Raw genomic sequence first — 20,694 nt, forward strand, 5'->3', positions numbered from 1 at the left:
GTTGTACTTTGTCAGAACAGCTTCAGTTGGTTGAGCTTTTATTGTTGTTTACTGCTAATATTAGCAAGTTCTGGAAAAATACCGTATTTTTTTATTTAGTAAAAAAAAAATGTGAATAAAATATGTAGCCTAATTCTTGTTATCCGTATTTGGGTAACGGGTTACCTAGTTCTTAAACCACCAATTCAATACAGAAGTGCAATGGATATGACAGGGGATTGGAGCAACAGCCGTAATTGTAAGTGCCATTGTTAGCCTACTAATGCCACAGGTGCAATTTATTTTTTAAATAGGCCTATTAGTAAGTAAAATTATATGTTTACAAACTTCTAACTAAGTAACATTCAGTTTGTGATTGATTTCATGGTTCTGCTTACAGCCATACGGACAGATCTCAGTTTGCTGCTTGAGTGTCTGAAGTTTCAGATGAAATGTCCTGAATCGCAGAAACAAGCTCTTCTCGCCATTTACTCCATATGTGAAAACAGAGGTAATTAACTATCACACACACACACACACACACACACACACACACACACACACACACACACACAAAAGTTAAACAATGACTGAAGTCACTAAATACATTTCAGTATTCAGCCTGGCACTTTGATATGATACCTTTCCACTGTCTGTTTCACTTTTTCAGAGGATAATGTGGACCTGCTGCGAGAAATGGGAGGTGTGGCATTTGTGTATAACCTCTCCAAATCCAGTATTGTCCATTCAGATGTTAAGGAGACTGCACTCTTTACGCTTGGCACGCTGGCAGAGGCCAATGGTAGGCATTATTGTGTGTGATATTTGCTCTATCCCAATTCAGGAGCAAATCCTTCTAAGGATGTAGTCCAAGAAATAGTGGCCAGCAGAGCCATACCGGGACCAAAATTATTGATCCATTTGAATAGTCCTTGTCAACTTGTGAAATTGAAAACGTCTAAATTCCACATATTCATACTGCACTGCTTATTTCCTTCTGCTAGTGTATTGCAAGAATTCCCTGTGCAGAAAGGAGACATTTGCAGACATCGCTCGTTGGTTGGTGAAAGAAGACATCCCACTGACACAGAAGAGGGTGTCTGTCTATTTGCTGTCCGTGTTGGTAGCCAACAACAGTAAGATCAATTCTCTTTGATGATATACTATACAATACACTGATTCATTATGTGTAATTGTCACTTTAGATAAATGATTTGTGTGGGACAAGATGTAGCAGTGGAAAGAATAACATTTGATATTTGAAGATTCTGAGAGTCTGATGATAACCTTTGTGGGACACTATCTGTGTGCTACTGCAGAATTAGGACAGACTTTAGCCCAGAAAACTGGCTGCCTGGATATTCTATTGGACCTCTTCAGGTACGTGGCAATGCTAAATCATCTGTAAAATCATGTAGTCAAATGTCAGTATAACCAAGTTTACATACGTAGGTATAACATTTTTTTTCAACCCAACTTATATAAGCACACATAAAAGTTTAATATTGTGCATTTTTACAGGACCAGCTTTCCCCTCTCCGCAGAGGCTAATTTAAGGGCAGCTAATGCTACTCAAACCTACCAGCTTTGGACATCTGTGTCTAGTGCTCTCTGTGGATGTGTTAACAACCCTCAGCATGGTAATGGCATCCCTGTATTTGTGCCTTCTTCTGAGCAGTATATATTTTTTAACATAGTTGCCCATACCATTCAGGCAACTACTTTCAAGACAAACAATGGGATGCTGCATTAACGCCATATCTGGAGTTAAGAGCAAAGCTTTTGCTCAATTTGTGTCTTCCTTTTGTCTTCCAGAGGAGGGTCAGCGTATTTGCGTGGCAGCCTTTCCCATAATAAAAATCATGCTTCAGCAGATAACTCTGCCACGCACTGAGATTTTTCAACCCATATGCTCCTTTATAGCAATGACGGTTTCCAACAACTGTAAGTGAAAGAGGCAGAAATGCTTGTGCTTAACCTGTGTTTTTTTAAGTGATTATTTAAGACTTAACTCGACACTAAAATCTTCACTTAAAATGCATCACTTTATTGTTTTTGCAGCCCGTGTTCAGGAGAGTTTCTCTGCCTCAGGGGGGCTGGACACTCTCACTCTTGCACTGGTTCGTCTAGCACCTGCAGCAGATACAAGCGTGTTGTCTTGCCAGCTTTCTGTCACTATATCCAAGACCCTGTCAGCTTGCATCACAGATACCTGTACGTATGATCACTCTGAATCACAAATACATACACCGCAAAACTTCCCTTCAACAACCACAGTGTCCCCCTTCTCGTTCTCCTTCTCACTATCCATTCCATTCTCTTCTTTGCAGCTTCTCTGGCTTCAGGTCTGGCTCAGTATTACGTGGTTTCCCACCTCTTCTCCCTGCTGGCCAGCCCACACCTGGACCCTGAGGACAGGCTCTCTGTTCTACTCAGCCTGGGCCACTGCACCGAGGCCTCTGGTATGAATGCACAGTAGTATGCTGTTTATACTGGTTCTGGAGTGTGTTTCAACATTAAACTTCAAACACTACCCAGCGCTACAGTATTCAGATGTCTTTCTTACCTTGTGAGTACAACTTGAGTATTTATGTAACCTTTACAACTCCATTCTCTTCCGGTCTGTAGAGGAGCACCAGTCCCAGTTGGTGCAGTGTGGAGGCTTGCCCCTGATCATTACCCTACTCACAGAGGATACAAGTGAGGAAGTTAGGAAGGCTGCTACATTCATATTGCAGACCTGCAAACAGGCCAGTAAGTCAAAGCACTCTGTTATGCATTTCACAATAAACTTCGTTATCATTTAAGATGCACTCTTTTGAAGGCTGTAAAATTAAAAATCCCATTCATAATATTTTCATTATTAACACTTTCTGTTTGGAATGTGTTTTTCACAACAGTGTTCGCATTCCCTTCATTTAATTTTAACATTTTTAAAATGCTTAAATTAGTTCAATGATTTTATTTGACATTTTGCATAGTGAATTTGAGATCAGGTATATAAAAACAGTAAGTGTTGAATAAAACTTGTGTTTAGATGTAGAATATGAATGAAACTCTCGTAATGGCTTTGTCTTGTCTGTGAAGCTATGTCCTTGGGACTCCCTGGTCTGATAGCAAGACAGGGGAAGGGTGAAAACGTGGAGCCGCTTTCAAACATGGAAGGGTTCAGGAGCTCAGCCAGAGAGTTGCTGCGCAGGATCGACCTGCTGGAGAAGAAACAGGAAAAGGTCAGCCATACTGTACATTAACACACACATGTACCCACACATACACACACACACACATTATGATCAGCATGTCGTGTAGTGACTCATGATGTGTGCTTCTGTTTATCTTTTGGAGGGTGAGGATGAGCAGGAGGACACATACCTATCAACTTCAACTGAAGGGCTCGGCCAACCATCTGTTCTCCCATCGTTACCTCTAGCTCCGAAACATAAGGAGAGAACCCAAAGCATCCCTGCAGTACACAGCGCCATTAAGCATAGAGAAGCTGGGGTTCAGAATGACATTAAACCTCAAATTGTCAGAAACCTGATGAAGAATGACAGTGAGTTGAAGAACAGGAGTTCCAATTTAAGTATGCAGGAAGAGAAAGATAGAACCAGTGGAGGAGTGGATGAATGGCGTGGAAGGGTGTGCAAGGGAACTGGAGAACTGATGTCATTCCATTTGCAGTCACTAGAGGAAGCCAGTGAGCCTCAAAAAGCAGACAAGTCAGTAGAGTTCCTCAGTTTTGATCACTGAAATGAAATGACGGCTTTCTTAATTAATTTCTTCTTCTGTTTTTGTATGTTTCTTCTTTTAGGCATTTTTTTAAGCCCCCTGCACCAGTGAGGCATAGTGTACCAACAGAAATTAAGTATTCTGACGAAGAAGGTAAGAGTCCCAGCTTCATGCCTTTAACACACTCTCATAGAAAATTTTCTGCTTAAAGAAATATGTTTTTGCTTGAAATATTTACAATAGATGAGAAGTTTGAATTGATATGTGTTGGTGTTAAAGTGTCACAGGTAGAGGAGATGAGTAAAGTGGGGAAGAGTCCAGTCGAGGAACTAGCACCCTCTCATATCCGGTGTTCAGGTAGAACACAATTCTGCCCAATCAGGGAAATACCTTCAATGTCGTATTATCAAATGGTTGTTGACACTTTTTTTTGTTATTGTAGTAGAATCTTTTTCTTACCTTATTGTGAAAAATAAGATATTTTTAGTAAGCTGTTTTCGAATATGTCAACTGTGAGGATAGTTTGGGTCCAGATAATCTATATGACTTATTTTATTCATTTTTTGAGGTGACCAATCATGTATTAACATATGCATGCTCACTTGTGAAGGTTGGGTCTGTGTAATAGGGCCACTCAAAACGTCATCATTGTATTTTTACCCTTTTTAAATTCAACAGATTCAGATCAGTTAGAATATTTCAAAGCTGGTACTTGATTTTTTTCAATAATTGATTCTTTGCATCCCTGTTATTTCCTTCCTTTAGGTTGTGTGTTGCCTTTTGAGGAGGTGACCAGTCGCACTTTTGCATATCTCCAAAGCTCCTGTCAGCACAGCTGTGACATGCACAAGGTTCTCCAGGAGGCCACAGAGCGCTTCAGGACTCATCACTGTGACCTGCTGTTCAGGAGAGAGTACCAAGACAGAACTGTGAAGAAGACCGAGCCTCAAGACTCTGAGAGAGTTTCAGTAGCAGAGAAACAGAGAAGCTGGGAAAACTCTAGCGGTAAGATGCTTCAACATTTACATTTGCACGTGGTCCATCTCCTTAAATGGTGTAGTTCCAGTCTTGCAATCTGAGGGCACTTTCACACCTGCCTTGTTTGGTTCCATTAAAACCAACCTCGGGTTCCTTTACAACTTTGCTGCGATTCGTTTGCGCATTACATAGCAATTGCACTCGGTTGCGCACCAAAAGCGGACCCGCCTTGTTAATGGGGGGGTCTCTGTACGTTTCTAAACAAACTGCTGCGGTCTGTGTGGTGAGAACGTGAGCAAACTCGACACGACCCAACAACCTGCAGAAAGCACAAAGTATTTTTGAATCAAAAGAGCTCCCGTAGCCAGCTATGCTTTGAGTTATGGGAAGAGGAAAACAATCTACTTCCTGTAGTTCATTTCTGTAGTTTTCCCACATAGAAATTCTTAGTTGATTGAAATGTAGGAGAGAACCTTTCAGACAGTAAACATGCTTCATCCTCGTTGCTGTTGTTTAACCATTACTTTATAACTGAGTCTTTCATATTTTCATATGAAACGGACATTTCTGTCTTTTACTATTACATGAGCATGTCTGATTTCTACTCCACTGTAACAGATGTCCGCCTGACCCCCTTACGTAAAGGAGCAGGCAAAGGCAAGAGCTCCCTGCCAGGACACTACTGGAAGAAGCACAATGGTAAGAGTGATGCAGGAACTTGATTTTAATATAGCTCTTTAAAACAAATAATTAGCCTATCTATCCACACATATTATAAATCAACAATTTGAGATACAATGGGAAAATTAAGAAGACACAAATACACAAGCATTTTGCACAAAAAAGGCAAACTATGTCTTCTTAAAGGTTGACTATGCAACATTTGCATTAAAAATGAAATTATAGTCTTACGAAAGTAATCCGATTTAATCATCACTTCTGCCTCAATAGAATGTGTGGTGGTGTGTTTACCTGCAGTCCTGCCCCTCCCCCACACAGGCTGTATTTGCTTTGTTTTTGTTTTTTTTGTTGCATCGCAACGTTTCTAGGCGTCAATTGAACAGTGCACATGGAGAGTGTTGAAATCTCTACCAATAACATTGTGAAGGCACTCAGGGGCCTGTTTCAGGTAGCTGGTTTTACATACTATGGGTTTAACCCTGCGCTCTGAGTTGGTCAACTCAGAGCGCAGGGTTGATAAGCAACTCTGGGTTTTCGGTTTCAGAACAGTGGATCAGCGTTGGGTTTATCAACTCTGAGCGTGTTCACTCTGGGTGGAGCGTGTGCATAAAAGCCATCGTCAATGGATCGCTGATAACATGATTCACCATGGAAACAGAAGAAACAAATGATTGATCCTCCCACTTCTCCACTTCTCAAAAAAGAAAAAAAGAAATCTCCGCTCCTCCCACTAGAGTTAGAAATATTAACGAATGAGCTTATGGTAGCCTATGGAGAAGAATTAACGGGATATTGTCTCATAACTCTGATCTAATCTCCTCGGCAATTCAGAAAAAAAACAGAGCAAACATTTTTTGTCAAGATAATCATTTCGCTTCCGTATGAGAAGCCAGTCTATTTTAAAAAGTTACGCATATCAGCTGTAAAGTAATAAAGCTGGCGCGGCACAGCATTGCTGACAGTGTTTTATATTTGCTGTATAATATGTTGGCAAGCTATAGCCTAATAGCCTACTGTGCAGTAAACAGAACAGACGTCGCTTCTTTTAAATGGGGAGTGAAATACATTAACGTCAAGACACATTAGGTGACAGTTTCCATTGAAGAGCCTGATTGATTTATTACCAGATCCATTTTCCTCAAGTGATCACAGTTTAAATTATTATATCATTTTTATATTCATATTAGGCTATTTAACGAGGCTCGTCTGTGACTTTAGGATCGCACAAGTGAACTACAACGATCGCGTGCAGCCGCAGCGTTACATGAATCCACCTGACATAAATCTGTTCAGTGGCACAGACGTTAAAAAACATACAATAGGCTACAAATAGGTTTATTAATCTGAATGTAGAGCATGTCACGATGTGTAAGGTGGCCGCCTATATGAACGGACCGAGGGCTGAGAACAAGGCTACTGATCAGATAAATGATCGGTCAAACGTAAAATCATCAGGAAATGATAAAAACATCCCGATGGAGATTTCTATAGAGTGATTTTGCTTCAAACTGTACAGGGACGCATGTAACAGTGACACTCTTTCTTCAGTCGGAGCTGCAGCGTAAAGTGAAAACAAACTCGGGTAGGTCTAACCACCTATCCAGCAGGTTAGACCCACGGCGTATGTTGCCGCAGTAACTGACTCTCGGTTGCGCTGAACCTGCTACCTGAAACGGAAAACCCAGAGTTTCCACCAACTCAGAGCGAACAAACTCTGGGTTGCCTCAAAACCAGCTACCTGAAACAGGCCCCTGGTCGCTGCCACGGAGCTGCACACAGTCCCACAGCAGCTCTCCCCCCCAATTGGTTATTGGCAATTAGACATACAGTTCATATCAGTGTGTTAGCCACTGAGCTAACCAAAGCTAACCCCAGTGAAGGAAGTGGAGGGGCTTCTGCTCTGTGCTCTGGGCCCAGCGAAGTAGCAGGGAGGAGCTTGGGTGGAGCTTAGACCTGAGTCTTCTGTTTACAAAACAATACCAACAAATGCTGATCAAATACAGCCAGAGAGAGGAGGACTGTGCAGATAAACACACCACCTCATATTCTGGTGGGGCAGAAGTGATCATTGAGAGGGAATATTTTTGTGTGACTCTATGATTTATATTTCTTTAAAATGGTAGTCTGCCTTTAACCATGCAAGCCAGGTCATTATAATAAACTAGAACTCAGTAACAAAGTTGAGACATAACACATGAGAGCATAAAGCAAGTCACAAAAAGTGTTATTTACAAGCTTTTCAAATAATTTGAATACTTACAGGTTGTTCCTTGATATAATTAGAAGTATGCTACTGAACTAACATACATGCTCTTCTTCTTCCACGCATCATAGGCATTTCTTTGACTCCACTGAACAGAGGAGCTAAGAGGGAGATATTTGTCTCCTGTAAAAAGACAGGTATGTATTTATCAATATATCAGTCACTGTTGTCCTTTTACATTTGGTCACATTTTAACAGCATTTATCTTATCCCTCCTCTGCTCAGGTCCAGGCTTGACTCCCTTGAAATGGTCTCATCGTCCTGAAGGTAAATATGTGCAATCAGATCTGGCTGTTTACAGTAGATTGCTTTTAAGTGTGTGTGAATGTTATGATTGAGAGCCTGTGGTGGGAGCTGTCCTCTGCAGTGTGTTATTGGCAGCAGACAAACCAAAGAGCAGACGGAATGTTGAACTGCAGCCAGTGTTCTCACAGTGTTCAAGCTGGAGCTGGTTCACACTCTGTATAACACTGTGCGTGTGTGGGTGTAGTGTGTGTAAGAGGGAGATTGAAAGGGTGTGTTCTGATGCTTTGTGTTACGCCAGTGACATGGCACTGAAAATAGAGGCATTGTAGTCTGTTTCACATTATGATCTCTGCATGTTCAGTACTTGCATTTCATTCATGTATGTACATATGAATATACAGTATGTTATAAGGTTATATATTTTTTTCCCCTCCTGCTTTCCAACTTTTTCCTATCTACACACTCTCGGTAAGACTTTCTGTGGCCTAATACTTGCTTGACGCAGAGGCACTGTTGTGGAGTGCGGTCTTACTGTGCTGTCAAGCTGAGATTTACTGTCAGCTAAACACATTTTCCAATGCTCCGTTTAAATAGTTTGTTATTCCACTGCTCGGCGCACATTTTCATTCTTGCTCTGTATAGTTCGGCTGTTTTTTTCCCGACCTTCTCGCCTTCCTTCCTTTTTCTTTTAAATTTTTGGTCTTCATTTTGCCCCTTTTCTTCTATTCTCTTGCCTACCCTTCCTAATCGTCATTCGTCTCCTCCATTATTGTTGTATGTAAGACAGATGTGTCAGCTACAACTGCTGATTCATTCTCACTTTATTGAGAAGTAGGGAAAGAGGAAAATAGAGTAACTGACTCTCTGTATATCAAATCTTGAGCCAACTGATGTGCTGTTGAGTAACATAATGAGTTGTGAAAACCTGGTGTCTCAGTGTTCTTCAACCACCAAAAAGCAAACTGTTTTATGTATACAGAGAGAAGAGGAGGAGGGAATAATAGTGGACATCATGCTCTCGATGATGAGCCGAAGACTAGCACAGATCACTGTTTCACTGTAAGAGTTTATTACTATGCATTGTATGTTGCAGAGTGCATTGAAGTGGTGAAATGTTCCCATGTAGAACCAGTTTCAGCTTGCCTAATCCCTGAGAATCATTTAGCTCTGACACAGCTTCCTCTTATCATCGCATGCACACTGCCAACAATAATACTGAGAGGTAAAACTGATTTAAAGTGAAATCTAGTCCAAGTCATAAGTTATTTGTATTTGACCAAATCAGAAAATAATTTTAAGCAATACATGCCATTCATTTATAGGGATGCTTAATTGTTATGTCGTACAATAGGAAATGCCCACAGTGTCTCCTCAAGCTACTAAAAGTGTATCCATTACCTAAGGTACACATCTACTGTTAAACACTGATGTTTAATGAGTATTGTGGTTTTGAAAAGGTATTTGTTAAATGCAAGTTGTATCCAATTAACCATAAAGTGTCTATAGTTTACTCACAGTAATCAGACAAACTTACTTTTTAGGCAGGCAAAGGTTTCACTTAATTTCAGTGAAGTATGAACTGGCTGCATTTGTTTATTTTTATTTTTTTAACTGAAATGATGATTTGCATTTTGTTAGTTTTCTTGCTTTATAGAAAGTTAAGAGTCACCAGCAGTCTAATAAAACACAGATGTGATTGTCCTTGAACACACTTGCTGGGGCTTCAGTCCATTTCAACTGCAGTACCAAGCAATGATAGTGTAAATTTGACACATATAGAAATGGATATACATCAAATGTCAAGTCTCAACAAATGGATTTGTATGGCTTAATTTCAGAAATGAATTGAAACTCATTCCTGAAATCAGTTTCAAACTGTATATGCGATGATATGATATGCTACATGATAAAAAGTCTTTGAGTAATTCATCTATGGTTAATGGGCTGGAATTTGCAAAAGCACAAGCATGGTCTGATAACGTAAGTCACACCGGCATCTTGGGCAGAGTACTTTAAAGGGGAATAACTAATGGGAAAGAAACATGTTTTGCAAACACATTTTCTGCCCTTTCATCTTTTTGATTAGCTATAGTAACTAATAGTCCTGCTCGAGTGAAGAAGGCATTAACATTTCAAAATCCTTTGAAATTGTGTGGCAATCAGATATAGCATGTGAAAGGATCAACGTAACATGAGAGGCACTCATTTAGGTATTGTTCTAAAAGCAGTCAAGTACTGTGTGCATCCATCTAACAGACAGTTGAATTTTTCCTCAAAGTGTTGTCTCTTCTGCCTGTCTTATTATTCTTAGAAGGGTAAGAGGAAAGATTTTAGCCTTGAGGAGGTGCGTTACCTACTGCGCGGAGTGAAGATTTACGGCTTCTCCTGGAACTCCATTTTGTGGTCATACCCCTTCCAACCTGGACGCACCAATGTTGACCTGTCCAAGAAATACAGGCGGATAATGGTAACAAGCTAATATTTCCTTTATATCCATAATACAGTAGCTGTCAAACCACATTTAGATTAACTGCCCGTTTTTTTTTTTTTTTTTTGCCTTCAGAAAAGGAAAGCCCAGAATGCTGCATAATCCTGGTCCTGACCTCCTTGGGCTTCCCATTAATGATGGCCCTCTGTAAATAACAAGTAAGAGTTAACTGAAAGACCTTCACTCTGGTTCATCACACTGTAGTGATTGGAAAACATCCTTCATGTACATACTTCAGACAATCATTACATGCACTCTATTTATTTAGTTTTTGAAGCAGTTTTTAGCGCTTTGAAAGATGTTTCTTTATGGTAATTATTAAAACCTTAAACAAAACGACTAAAGAAACTAAACTAAGAATTAATTAAATTAGAAATGTAGCAGTAGACTCTTAACTGCATATATTTTCATATTACAAAGGGTCGTTTGGGACTTAATGAAGCACCATTGGTGTTGTTTGTAAGAGTGAGTAGTGATTTGATCAAACTTCGAATTAATTGTATGTACTGTATATTGTTTGATAAAGGCCAGGTTAGAGCCCTTGTTTTGTTGTAGCACCACCTATTGATGAATCACCACTACTGTGTTGAAACATGTATGTCTGCCAGATTTGATCACAAAGCAAGCAATGTGTTAATGTGTTGTGACAGTAAAAAGGCCCAGCCCTAAACAAACTGGCAATCATTTATACCTATTGTGTTATAAGATTTTTATTAGGTCAGGTCAGTTTTCCTATTTACCAGTTTGGATAAAAGTGGAACTAATAAAGTTTGTTTTGTTCAAAACATCAGAGTGTCAGAAAATCTTGTCCAGTTGAAATTGGGACTATTTGGGATGTGATTTGAAGTGTGTTACCTCCTTAACATACAGTGAAACAGAAGCAAAAACAAAGTTCTGTTGTTCTGTGGCCATCACGGTCCATAGCAAGACAGGAAATGACCAAGGAGAGGGGAGGACTCAAGTCCAGCACTTTTGTTTATTGAGCTGAAAGCCTCTGGTATGACAGGAATCACAAATAGGGCAAATCATGCTGTTTATCTATTCTTGGTGTGCATAGAGAAGCAGCTCACTCTGCTAACTCTGAAGGCTAACTGACTGAGATCACCGTCTAAAGAGTGCCTCTCCCACTCTACAGGGACTCAGTGATTTGCCAAAACCATGGGACGTTTACCATGCCCTTAGGCGTAGATCATTAAGGGTATAGGTGTGGCTGGACAAGACAAAATATGTATTGGGAGTGGGACGTAATATGATTATGAATTAGTGATGCATCACGATGCAATTTTCTGGTATATAAGTGATATTGTGTTTTAAAATTTATAAGGAGCAGCTCCACGTTGTTCATCTTGATGCAATACTAGACTCCGTTCATTAGAAAGTTATTTTTCTAATATTATTTTTAAGCAGGAAGAAGTGGCCTCATACCAATCCACTGACTGCTTTGCAGAGAGATGTTGGGATTGTAATGCAGTGAGGGCAGGGGGGAGTGTGTTGGGAAAGGCATGCGAGGAGCAGATTTCTCATGGACTCAAACGCAGGCTCACTGAAGACTTCTGACCCAGGCCCCCCGAAAAACCTCCTTCCTCTGGAAAGAATGTGGCTTCGTCTCTCCCCGCCCTCTCTCCCACGAGACTGTGAGAAGGCACTGTCTTTTACATGCTCTGCGCTGTTCAGCTGGAATTTGACTTCCATATGTACACTGTGTCCCATACATGTACTGGCATGTCGTTATATGTGCTGTGTAATGGAGAAATGCTCCAACTGCTCCTACACGTGCATTTATAACAGATCCATGCCCCGCATTTGTTACACCAGCTAAGTCACATTCCACATCCAGAATGATGGGATGAGCCTGCAGCTACTGTAGTATCAGTATCACGTCAGGTTTTTCTTCATTTCTATTCTTGAAGTCTCTAACATAACACATTTTTATTCTAGTTAAAAAAAATACAGTTCACCATAACACATGGAATAACATCTTTATTTTCACAAGCAAGCCACTACTTGGTTAACAATCCCAATATGGTATTAAAAACAATAAGACAATAATCATATCTATTATTATAGGAATATTGCATGGTGGTCCGACTATGTTAAGGCATAAATGTTTTGGGACACTTGTATACTGGTATTATACTGTTTCAATCTTTGGTTGCATTGCTCCTGTCCCTTGCCTGTCATTTTACATTAACCGAGTGCTGTGCACTCATATCCTCCTTAAATTTTATTTTATTTTTAACAAATTCCCTTTAATAGTGTTATATAGAAATGGCCCCCTTATCTTTGAATCACAACAAAAAAATACAGTTAAATTCTTGCTTGGTGAATTTGCATAGAGAAAGATCTCTGAAGTCCAACAATACACTCAAATACACTCATAACCCCTCTTGCTCTTTGAGCTCCATTTACCCCTTACCCACACACCTGCTGACTGTATAAATGTCAAAAAGATATATGTATCAGTATTGATTTTTTTTAGTGACAAGACATCCGTTTGTTCCAGAGTTCATTTGGCACATTTGGTTCTTCAATCACAGGAGAATTAGATGTTAGCCTTCATCAGGCCAATTACAGTTTAAAAGAAAAAGAAAAAAAATATCTGTGATTCTTTCAGACTTCATGTAAAGGGTTAGGAAAGTTTCAAAGAAAAAAATATCCATTCACTTCTTCCATACATTCTCCATGGATTCACATCAGCTCAATGGTGGCGCTCATGTCTGAGACGGGAGTGTCATCGGGGATCTTGACATCAGTGGGAATGAGGTCATTGACAAGGTCATTTCCTTTCAGCTCCAAGTTCTTCAGGAGTCCACTAATACTTTCCTCGTTGAGATCACCCACAAGCTGCTCCATATTCCCCTCGGCCTCCACCTCCACCTCCACCTCAGCCTCCATCTGCTCTGCCACAGGCTCTGCTGTTTCCTCGCACACTTCCGGCTCAGACGTGGAAATGACAAGAAGCTCAGCAGCACTGTCTTGGCATTCCTCCACCAGCGGCATGTCGGAGGGCTCTTCTGCGGGGATGGGAGACGCAGAGGGAGGAGTGTCAATAGGTTGGGCCACTTCATCATCATCGGGGACAGCCAGGTCGACCAGAGGAGTTGAAAGCACCAATGGCTCGGGGAGAGGCTCTTGGGTAAACAGGTCTGTCTGCGGCTCTGGCTCTGAGATGGGCTCGGGGACTGCTTCTACTTCTGCCTCTGGAGTCGGGGTAGGCTCAGGCTCAGGCTCGGGTTCAGGAACTGGTTCTGGAGCGAGCAGGGCCTCAGCAACAGGTGTTGGTTCTGCAGCAACAGGTTCGGACTCTGGAGGTGATGTTTCGCAGACTGAGATCAGAGGTTCGGGTTCGACCTTAGCAACAGGCTCTGGTTCAGCATCAATGAGTGGGGCGGGGGCAGCGGGGGCCACTACCTCTTCTTTACACTGTGAAACACACTCTTCAGCGGGTAAACAAGCCACTGGTGTCACCGCCGGTGCCGCCATCACCACCTCCAAAGCCTCCTGAACCTGTGTTACCATAGAGTCAGGTTGGGCTGGCGGTGTGGCCGCTGCTGGCTCCTGTTCTGGGGCTGCAGCTTTAGGACTGCCGGCCTGGCCATCTTTCATTCTAGAGCTGAACCTGAGTCCCATGATGAACCTGTGCACACGTTGTAAAAAAAAAAAATAATCATTTTTATTTCACAAAATTGAAATGTAATATTTCATTATTTAAGTGGTTTCCAGATTTTCTATAGCACAACATTACATAATCTTACTGCTGTTGCAGTTATGTTGTTGAGTTGGAGGGTTTTGCCTTTTCTTCCAAATTAACAAATAATAAATCGCATAAGGTTACAAAAAGTACAAGTGTTAAAGAAAGACACTCCCCTGAACTTGTCAGGCTTTGCTGAGCTGGTTATGCAAAACATTTTCCAGTTTGAGGGTTAGGGTACATTATGTTCTGTACCCTCTGCCTTTCACGGGCTGCATGTATGTACAGCATGTGCTACGTCGTGTCGTGATTTGAGCGTATCCGTATAGGCTAGTGAATGTTTCTCGGGTGCCCGAATACAATTTAATGCATTTGTTTGTTTAAATCTTTCTTTCTTGTTTGCTTTGCACTGCATGCCACCTCTCAGCCTTTACCTCCTTTAGAAGACAATCCCACATACATTTAATTTTTTGTTATGATTGAACAGAATGACGAGTCAAACATCCCGATTCTAATTGTTACAATTAGCCTATCATCAACGCAAAGAATATAAGAGTTAATTGCTGGTCAAAGCAGAACGAACAAAGAAACTCTTGCAGGCGACCCCGCCTCCCTCTCGTGCTGAAAAAACGTAAAACTATCCGAAGTGTAGCCTACAGAAGTAAAAAAAAGAAGAAACAAAAGTGTAAGCCTAAATATTGGAAAGAACAGTACAGTACATATAAAAATGAGAACTGTAACCAACCGTTTGAAGCTGTTTGCGTATGAGTTGATTGTGTAGCAGCTGATCTTGCACTCTCAGCTCGAAGAAGTCCGCACGTCAAACTGGCTGCTGAAGCGCGCAACCGTTAGTGCAGAGTAGAGCGCCGGGCACGCTGCTGCGCAACGTGCGCGTTCACGTTTATGCGCGTGCCCCAACCTTGTGACCAGTGCACTGCCCGAGCCAGAGACGAGTGACAACTTCGCTTTTTCTTTCAGTTAACAAATGTAAGTAAACAAAACAATAATAAACAGCACATTTAGCTTTACTCAATCAAAATAAATATCCATTCAGTAATCAGTAGGCCTACTTATTCTTGAATAATTTCATTAAAATAGCCTAATGTTTCAATGTAGTGTGTGTGTGTGTGTGTGTGTGTGTGTATACAGGCTTTTTTAATTTAGTGTGTGTGTCTGTATAGGCTTTTATATAGCCTGTCAATCTGCTAGGCTAGGCCTATGCTATTTGTATAATTAATGCAAGCAAAAGTGATTTCAAATAATACCACAGTCGATTTTCTGTAGGCCACTGTCATGATGTGGAAGTAGCCTTAACAGCTGATCACTTTTACAACTGTAGATTACATATAACATCTGTGACGGTGTGTTATACTGAGAAGTTGACAACCGTCCGATCCAAGGCACATTCCTGAAGATTACTCAGACGATAATGAAGTAGCCTAGCCTAAGTTCATGCAGATAAATTGGATTTATACTCAATATTTTCTGTTAAACGCTATTGTGTAGCCTACATAGGTATTCTACCAAGCACCATTGTAGGGGTGAGCACATGTAACCGGTTAGTAAATCATAACTGTTTAGGAAAAATCAATAAACGAAAACTTTTTATTTTTTTAATGACTTCAATGTTTTCTGGAAACACGCAGTAAGCCTTTGCTATTTCCATGGGGTTGCACCCCAATAAAAAAAGTAATCAATCAATAAGCAAAACCGGCCAATGCAATATCTAGAAAGGTGGAGATCTCACCCCCCAATAATAATTGCAGTCGTGCAACCGTTTAGACATTTTTGTAAAGGTTCACATCCCTAGTTATTGCATGATTAAGTGTTTGCTTTGATTTCTGTCAACATTGAACATCTCAAATCTACAGGTCAGGGGTCAAAAGGCATGGGAGGGCTTCCCTTCCAGCTGTTTTCTCCCTCTGGATTCCGTTGTCTCTCCTGCTCATCTTGGTACAGCTGTTAACCTCTCACATGTTCTTTGCTGGTGTGTTCATCCTTTCCAACGAGGCCTCCATCAGCCCATTCCGCTTTAGTCCAACAAGTCAACATGGTGACCTGAGCCCTGTCAATGATGCTGAATATGAGATAAAAATTAACGTCTTCAGAACACTGGTTATCCTGTGTTTGTACTTTCCAGTGGTGCTTGTAGCCTTTGCCCTGCTGGCCATGCTGTCTGCAGCTTACGGCAGGGACAGAGCAACACTTTGGGTCAGCATGGCCTGCCAGTTTGTATCAAGCCTGCTCCTCCTGACTGGGATCAGTATGTTTTTGCTTCTCAATCTGTCGTATATGAGCTGGGATCACATGACCCTGGCCTTTTATATTTGCCTCAGTGTGACACTGGAGCTGCTTATCACGACCAAACAGACATGTGTGTCAGGAAGGTGGCTAACGTCAGATTGGAAATAGAAGGGTTGTGTTTGATAAAAGCTTTTTTAAATATTTCCAATTATATATTTGTTTACATGTTCTTGTACTGCATGACCTATTCTTTTATTATATAATAATGCATTGACATCATGTGTTACACTTTGGTTTTGTTAAATCAACTGGAACAAGCTGTATTTGTATTTTGCTTGCTGGAAGCGTGTTTTCAAATTCCAGACAAACTGGTTTGCTAATTGTGTAAGTAAATCTTTTACTTGAAACCAGCACTATGACCTGCTTTCTATTATGCACCACTATGGGATAGGTGCTTAATAGAACAGCAATGTGTGAAAAGGAAGTAGGCTTACAGTGGAGGAAATAAGTATTTGATCCCTCACTGATTTTGTAAGTTTGCCCACTTACAATGAAATGAACGGTCTATAATTGTAATGCTAGGTTTATTTTAACAGTGATAGACAGAATATCAAAAAGAAAATCACATAAAAAATATATATAAATTATATTGCATTTCATTGAGTGAAATAAGTATTTGATCCCCTATCAAAACATTGCTTAGTACTTGGTGGAGAAACCCTTGTTGGCAAGTACAGAGGTCAGACGTGTCTTGTAGTTGATGACCAGGTTTGCAGTAGTGGCGTTTTCTCCCGGAGGCCAAGGGAAGCCAGGCTTCCCTGTTTTTTAGGCTGTAGTTGTCATCCAATAAAAACATTTGTATTAACAGTTTCGGTAATTATTTGGTGCTGTGTTGCTGTCATTTCTTCCCCATTTTTCTCCTCTCATTGAGCATTTCACAATGCGCGAAACAGCGCCCCCTTTACATTTAGTAAATGGTAAATGGACTTGTATAGCGCTATATCTCCGTTTATCACAGACTCAAAGCGCTTTACATTGTTTTTTTTGTACACATTCACCCAGTCACACACTCATTCATACACCGATAGCAGCAGCTACCACGCAGGGTAGGCTTAGCACTACGGTGCTAAGCTAACTAAGCTAACTATCGGGAGCAATTCGGGGTTCAGTGTCTTGCCCAGGGACACTTCGACATGAGGCGGGGAGATGGGGGATCGAACCTCCGACCCTGCACACCAGAGGCGCGCTCCCTACCCACTTCGCCACTGCCGCCCCAAAAGAATTTAGATTCTGAAGACGCGGCGAAACCAGGGCCCCAGGACACTGCCTTTTCCGAGCAACCAGCATGGACTAGTGGCCAACCCATTAGTACTGCATGCTGTGAATGGGAGCTTATTTTCCATGAAAGCCCTAAGGCAGATTTTCCCGTCCACACCAATACAAGCGGCGAACAAGATTGTGTCGCCGCAAAATTTTTCTGGATATCAATCATAGGCTCAAACTTATCTTTAGACCATATACTATTAAACCTGAAGTTTTTTCATTTCAAAACGCCACATCAAGCGTTTTATTAGCCCAACGGCTTTTAACGGCTTTCAGTTTGTTTTCGAGGGAGGAGGAGGGAGTGGGCAGCCCGCTACGCTTGCCGCCCGTTGCCGCCCCCTCTTTCTTGATAGGTCGATGGCGCCACTACGTCATACACTCGGGCGTGCCAGGGCTCTCATGAAAGCAATATGGCAGCTTCCTTGTTGCTTCTCTGCGCCAATGAGAAGCTTTCATAGGAATGAATGAGCGCCATTTTTCAATACGGTGTCCATTTCTTTATATGTCCATGGGCGAAACGCGAGGAAGCCAGCCCGAGCTGGCATCCCTTGGTGAAAAAAAGAAAGAAGGATTGACCAATCAGGTGAGGCTATTGTCTTGACACTGCCCTCCTGTGATTGGTCAGGAGGGTGTCATGAGGGTGCCAAGGGAAGCCACTCGGCCCTTGGCTTCACACCAATCAAATCAAAGCATCATTATCAACGTCACTGAAATTTAACAACAATAACAATAGCGGGAGATTAGCATGTCTGCATTGTTATCATATTAGCAAGAACAGTTATGGAGGGTGGAGATTTTGAGTATTTTAGTAAAAAATTATTTTACCAAACTGCCAATTGAGGAGCCATTAAAAATCAAATCTGACGGCAGGCCAATGCGTGTGGAGAGAAAGAAAGTTTATCGCACTTTCAGGGAGGAGAACTATGTCCGCACCGAGTGGCTAGCTGGTAGCGGCAATCTTCAGCTAATGGCCTTCCTCTACTAATAGTGAGTAAAATACACACCTTCTCCCGGCGTGGGTTAACTGTTCCCTTTACTGTCCGTGTAGCTATGTTATGTTTTGTGTTATTTTATTGCTAATTGTGCCTTGATTAAGTTGCATTGGTATCCACTGAAGTTGTTCTGGGTTGTCTTAAGTAGTGTTGTATAATGAACATTTGGCCTAGTTCTTAAACGAAAAGGATGTATAGAAAGTATGTGTATGTCAAGCACCTAACTGATTGTGTGAGTCATGTGAACGTGAAACTTAAAATAGCCTATAAAACGTCCCCTAATTATATTGTGAATGAATTCAAATCTGTATTGGGCATTAAGCGACTAGTTGTGCATTCCGGTCGGGGTGGGGGGGGTGCATTTATAATACAATGTATAATTTAATAAAACGATTAGGAGGTGTGTGAGTGAGAGAGTGAGTGAGTGAGTGAGAGAGAGAGCAAACGAGCGGTGTCGGACAGATTACAGGCGTGTGCAAGTCCTGGTAAAGTGACCAGGCGCTATAATAGCTCTTGTAGTTACATTAAATACAAGCTGTGACGTAGCCTACTCTTTTCTGTCCCCCACCTTCCAATAAACATGTAGATTAAAGGTGTTGTCTTACTTGGCTTCCTCAAAAAAAATCCCCACGCCACGCCACTGGTTTGCACACAGCTCAGGAGGATATTTGGACCACTCCTCTTTGCAGATCCTTTCCTAATCTTTAAGGTTTCGAGGCTGTCGCTTGAGCTTCTGTTCCCTCCACAGATCTATTGGATTAAGGTCCGGAGACTGGCTAGGCCACTCCATGACCTTAATGTGCTTCTTCTTGAGCCACTCCCTTGTTGCCTTTGCTGTATTTTTAGAGTCATTGACGTGCTGGAAGACCCATCTATGACCCATTTTTACAGACCTGGCTGAGAGAAAGAGGTTGTCACCTAATATTTCATGATACATGGCCCCGTCCATATTTCCTTTGATGCAGTGAAGTCCACCTGTCCCCTTAGCAGAGAAACACCTCCAAAAGCATAATGCTTCAACCTCCATGCTTGACTTTTGGGATGGTGTTCTTGGGGTCATAGTCAGAATTCCTCTTCCTCCAAGCATGGCGAGTCACTATGATACCAAATAACTTGATTTTGTTCTAATCTGTGTTACCAATGGTTTTCTTGGTGACTGTGGTCCAAGCTGCTTTGGGATCATAAACAGGCTTCTACCGAGTAGATCTGGGCTGATCCCTCACCTTTCTCATGATCATTGATACCCCACGAGGTGAGATCTTGCATGGAGCCCCAGACCGATGGAGATTGATGGTTATTTTGTGTTTCTTTCATTTTCGAAAAATTGCACCAACAGTTGTCTCCTTCTCGCCCAGCTTCTCGCCAATGGTCTTGTACTGCATAGACGGATTATGAGATAATGGGCCCCTGGGCACAAACTCTTAAAGGGCCCCCCCACTCGTCCCTTTCCAGTCAGGTACACTGACTTTTCCACACAGATACAATTAATGTCAAAAACATATTAAGGAAGTCAGTGTTTCCCACATGATTTTGGGATACTGTTGGAGGGACCCTGTACCTTGTTGGGGGGTCCGAGGGCATGACCCCCCGGATTTTTTTTTACCTTTTTAAAGTGAAATGCATCAATTTGGTGCACTTTGAGAGGAAATTTTAGAGGCTCTATCAAATCCTGAGATGAGTCCTTCTAGCTTCTCTCTCGAATCCTCAATTACTTGCTTCCGTTCGTGGTTACGATGTTCTGTGGGCGATTGGCAGGCCCGCCGCTCCCTATACGCAGAGTACGCAGACTGCGTAGGGCACCAAGTACCTGGCGGGGGCACCAAAATTAAGGTTGCTAAAGAAAATCATGATAATAATTAAATAATTGAACTACAAAAATATATAAATAAGCTGTGAAGAGGCCCACCGTAGTTTTTTTCTTAATTGTATAACCTATATCACTTAATTTGGGCAAATTACATGTTTTTACCTAATATATAAAAATAGTCTCCCACCCCCTTCCCTGACCCTAATGGTACAGCCTTCGAAGCTCTCGTGTTTTCGCATCGGAGACAGAGCATGCTTCTGCCGGTGTCGGTGA

General features: G+C 41.5%; 2 protein-coding genes across 2 annotated transcripts; one reads left to right on the top strand and one right to left on the bottom strand.

The window, feature by feature from the left end:
* Nucleotides 1–201: 201 nt before the first annotated feature.
* terb1 (telomere repeat binding bouquet formation protein 1) lies at nt 202–10,466 on the top strand (the record flags this gene model as incomplete). The annotated part of the gene is made up of 18 exons (XM_080027669.1): nt 202–238; nt 380–490; nt 650–781; nt 984–1,115; nt 1,299–1,359; nt 1,501–1,619; nt 1,795–1,923; nt 2,041–2,193; nt 2,310–2,441; nt 2,608–2,733; nt 3,067–3,209; nt 3,325–3,698; nt 3,791–3,861; nt 4,474–4,713; nt 5,305–5,385; nt 8,814–8,935; nt 10,188–10,343; nt 10,440–10,466. 18 exons carry the CDS (start codon nt 202–204, stop codon nt 10,464–10,466), a joined length of 2,346 nt encoding a protein of 781 aa, XP_079883795.1.
* A 1,863-nt stretch (nt 10,467–12,329) lies between these two features.
* On the bottom strand, nt 12,330–14,907 carry LOC307251280 (uncharacterized protein). Its single transcript, XM_080028603.1, has 2 exons — nt 14,801–14,907; nt 12,330–14,001 (listed from the first exon to the last, which is right to left on the bottom strand). Exon 2 carries the CDS (start codon nt 13,992–13,994, stop codon nt 13,053–13,055), a length of 942 nt encoding a protein of 313 aa, XP_079884729.1. The 5' UTR covers nt 13,995–14,001; nt 14,801–14,907; the 3' UTR covers nt 12,330–13,052.
* Nucleotides 14,908–20,694: the final 5,787 nt, after the last annotated feature.

The sequence above is a fragment of the Ammodytes marinus genome (genome assembly GCF_949987685.1).
Source record: "Ammodytes marinus genome assembly, chromosome: 5".
In the NCBI taxonomy this organism is placed as follows: Eukaryota; Metazoa; Chordata; class Actinopteri; order Uranoscopiformes; family Ammodytidae; genus Ammodytes; species Ammodytes marinus.

Excerpts from the sequence above, each read along its gene's own strand:
- LOC307251280 (XM_080028603.1), bottom strand. The coding sequence starts at position 13,994 with ATGGGACTCAGGTTCAGCTCTAGAATGAAAGATGGCCAGGCCGGCAGT.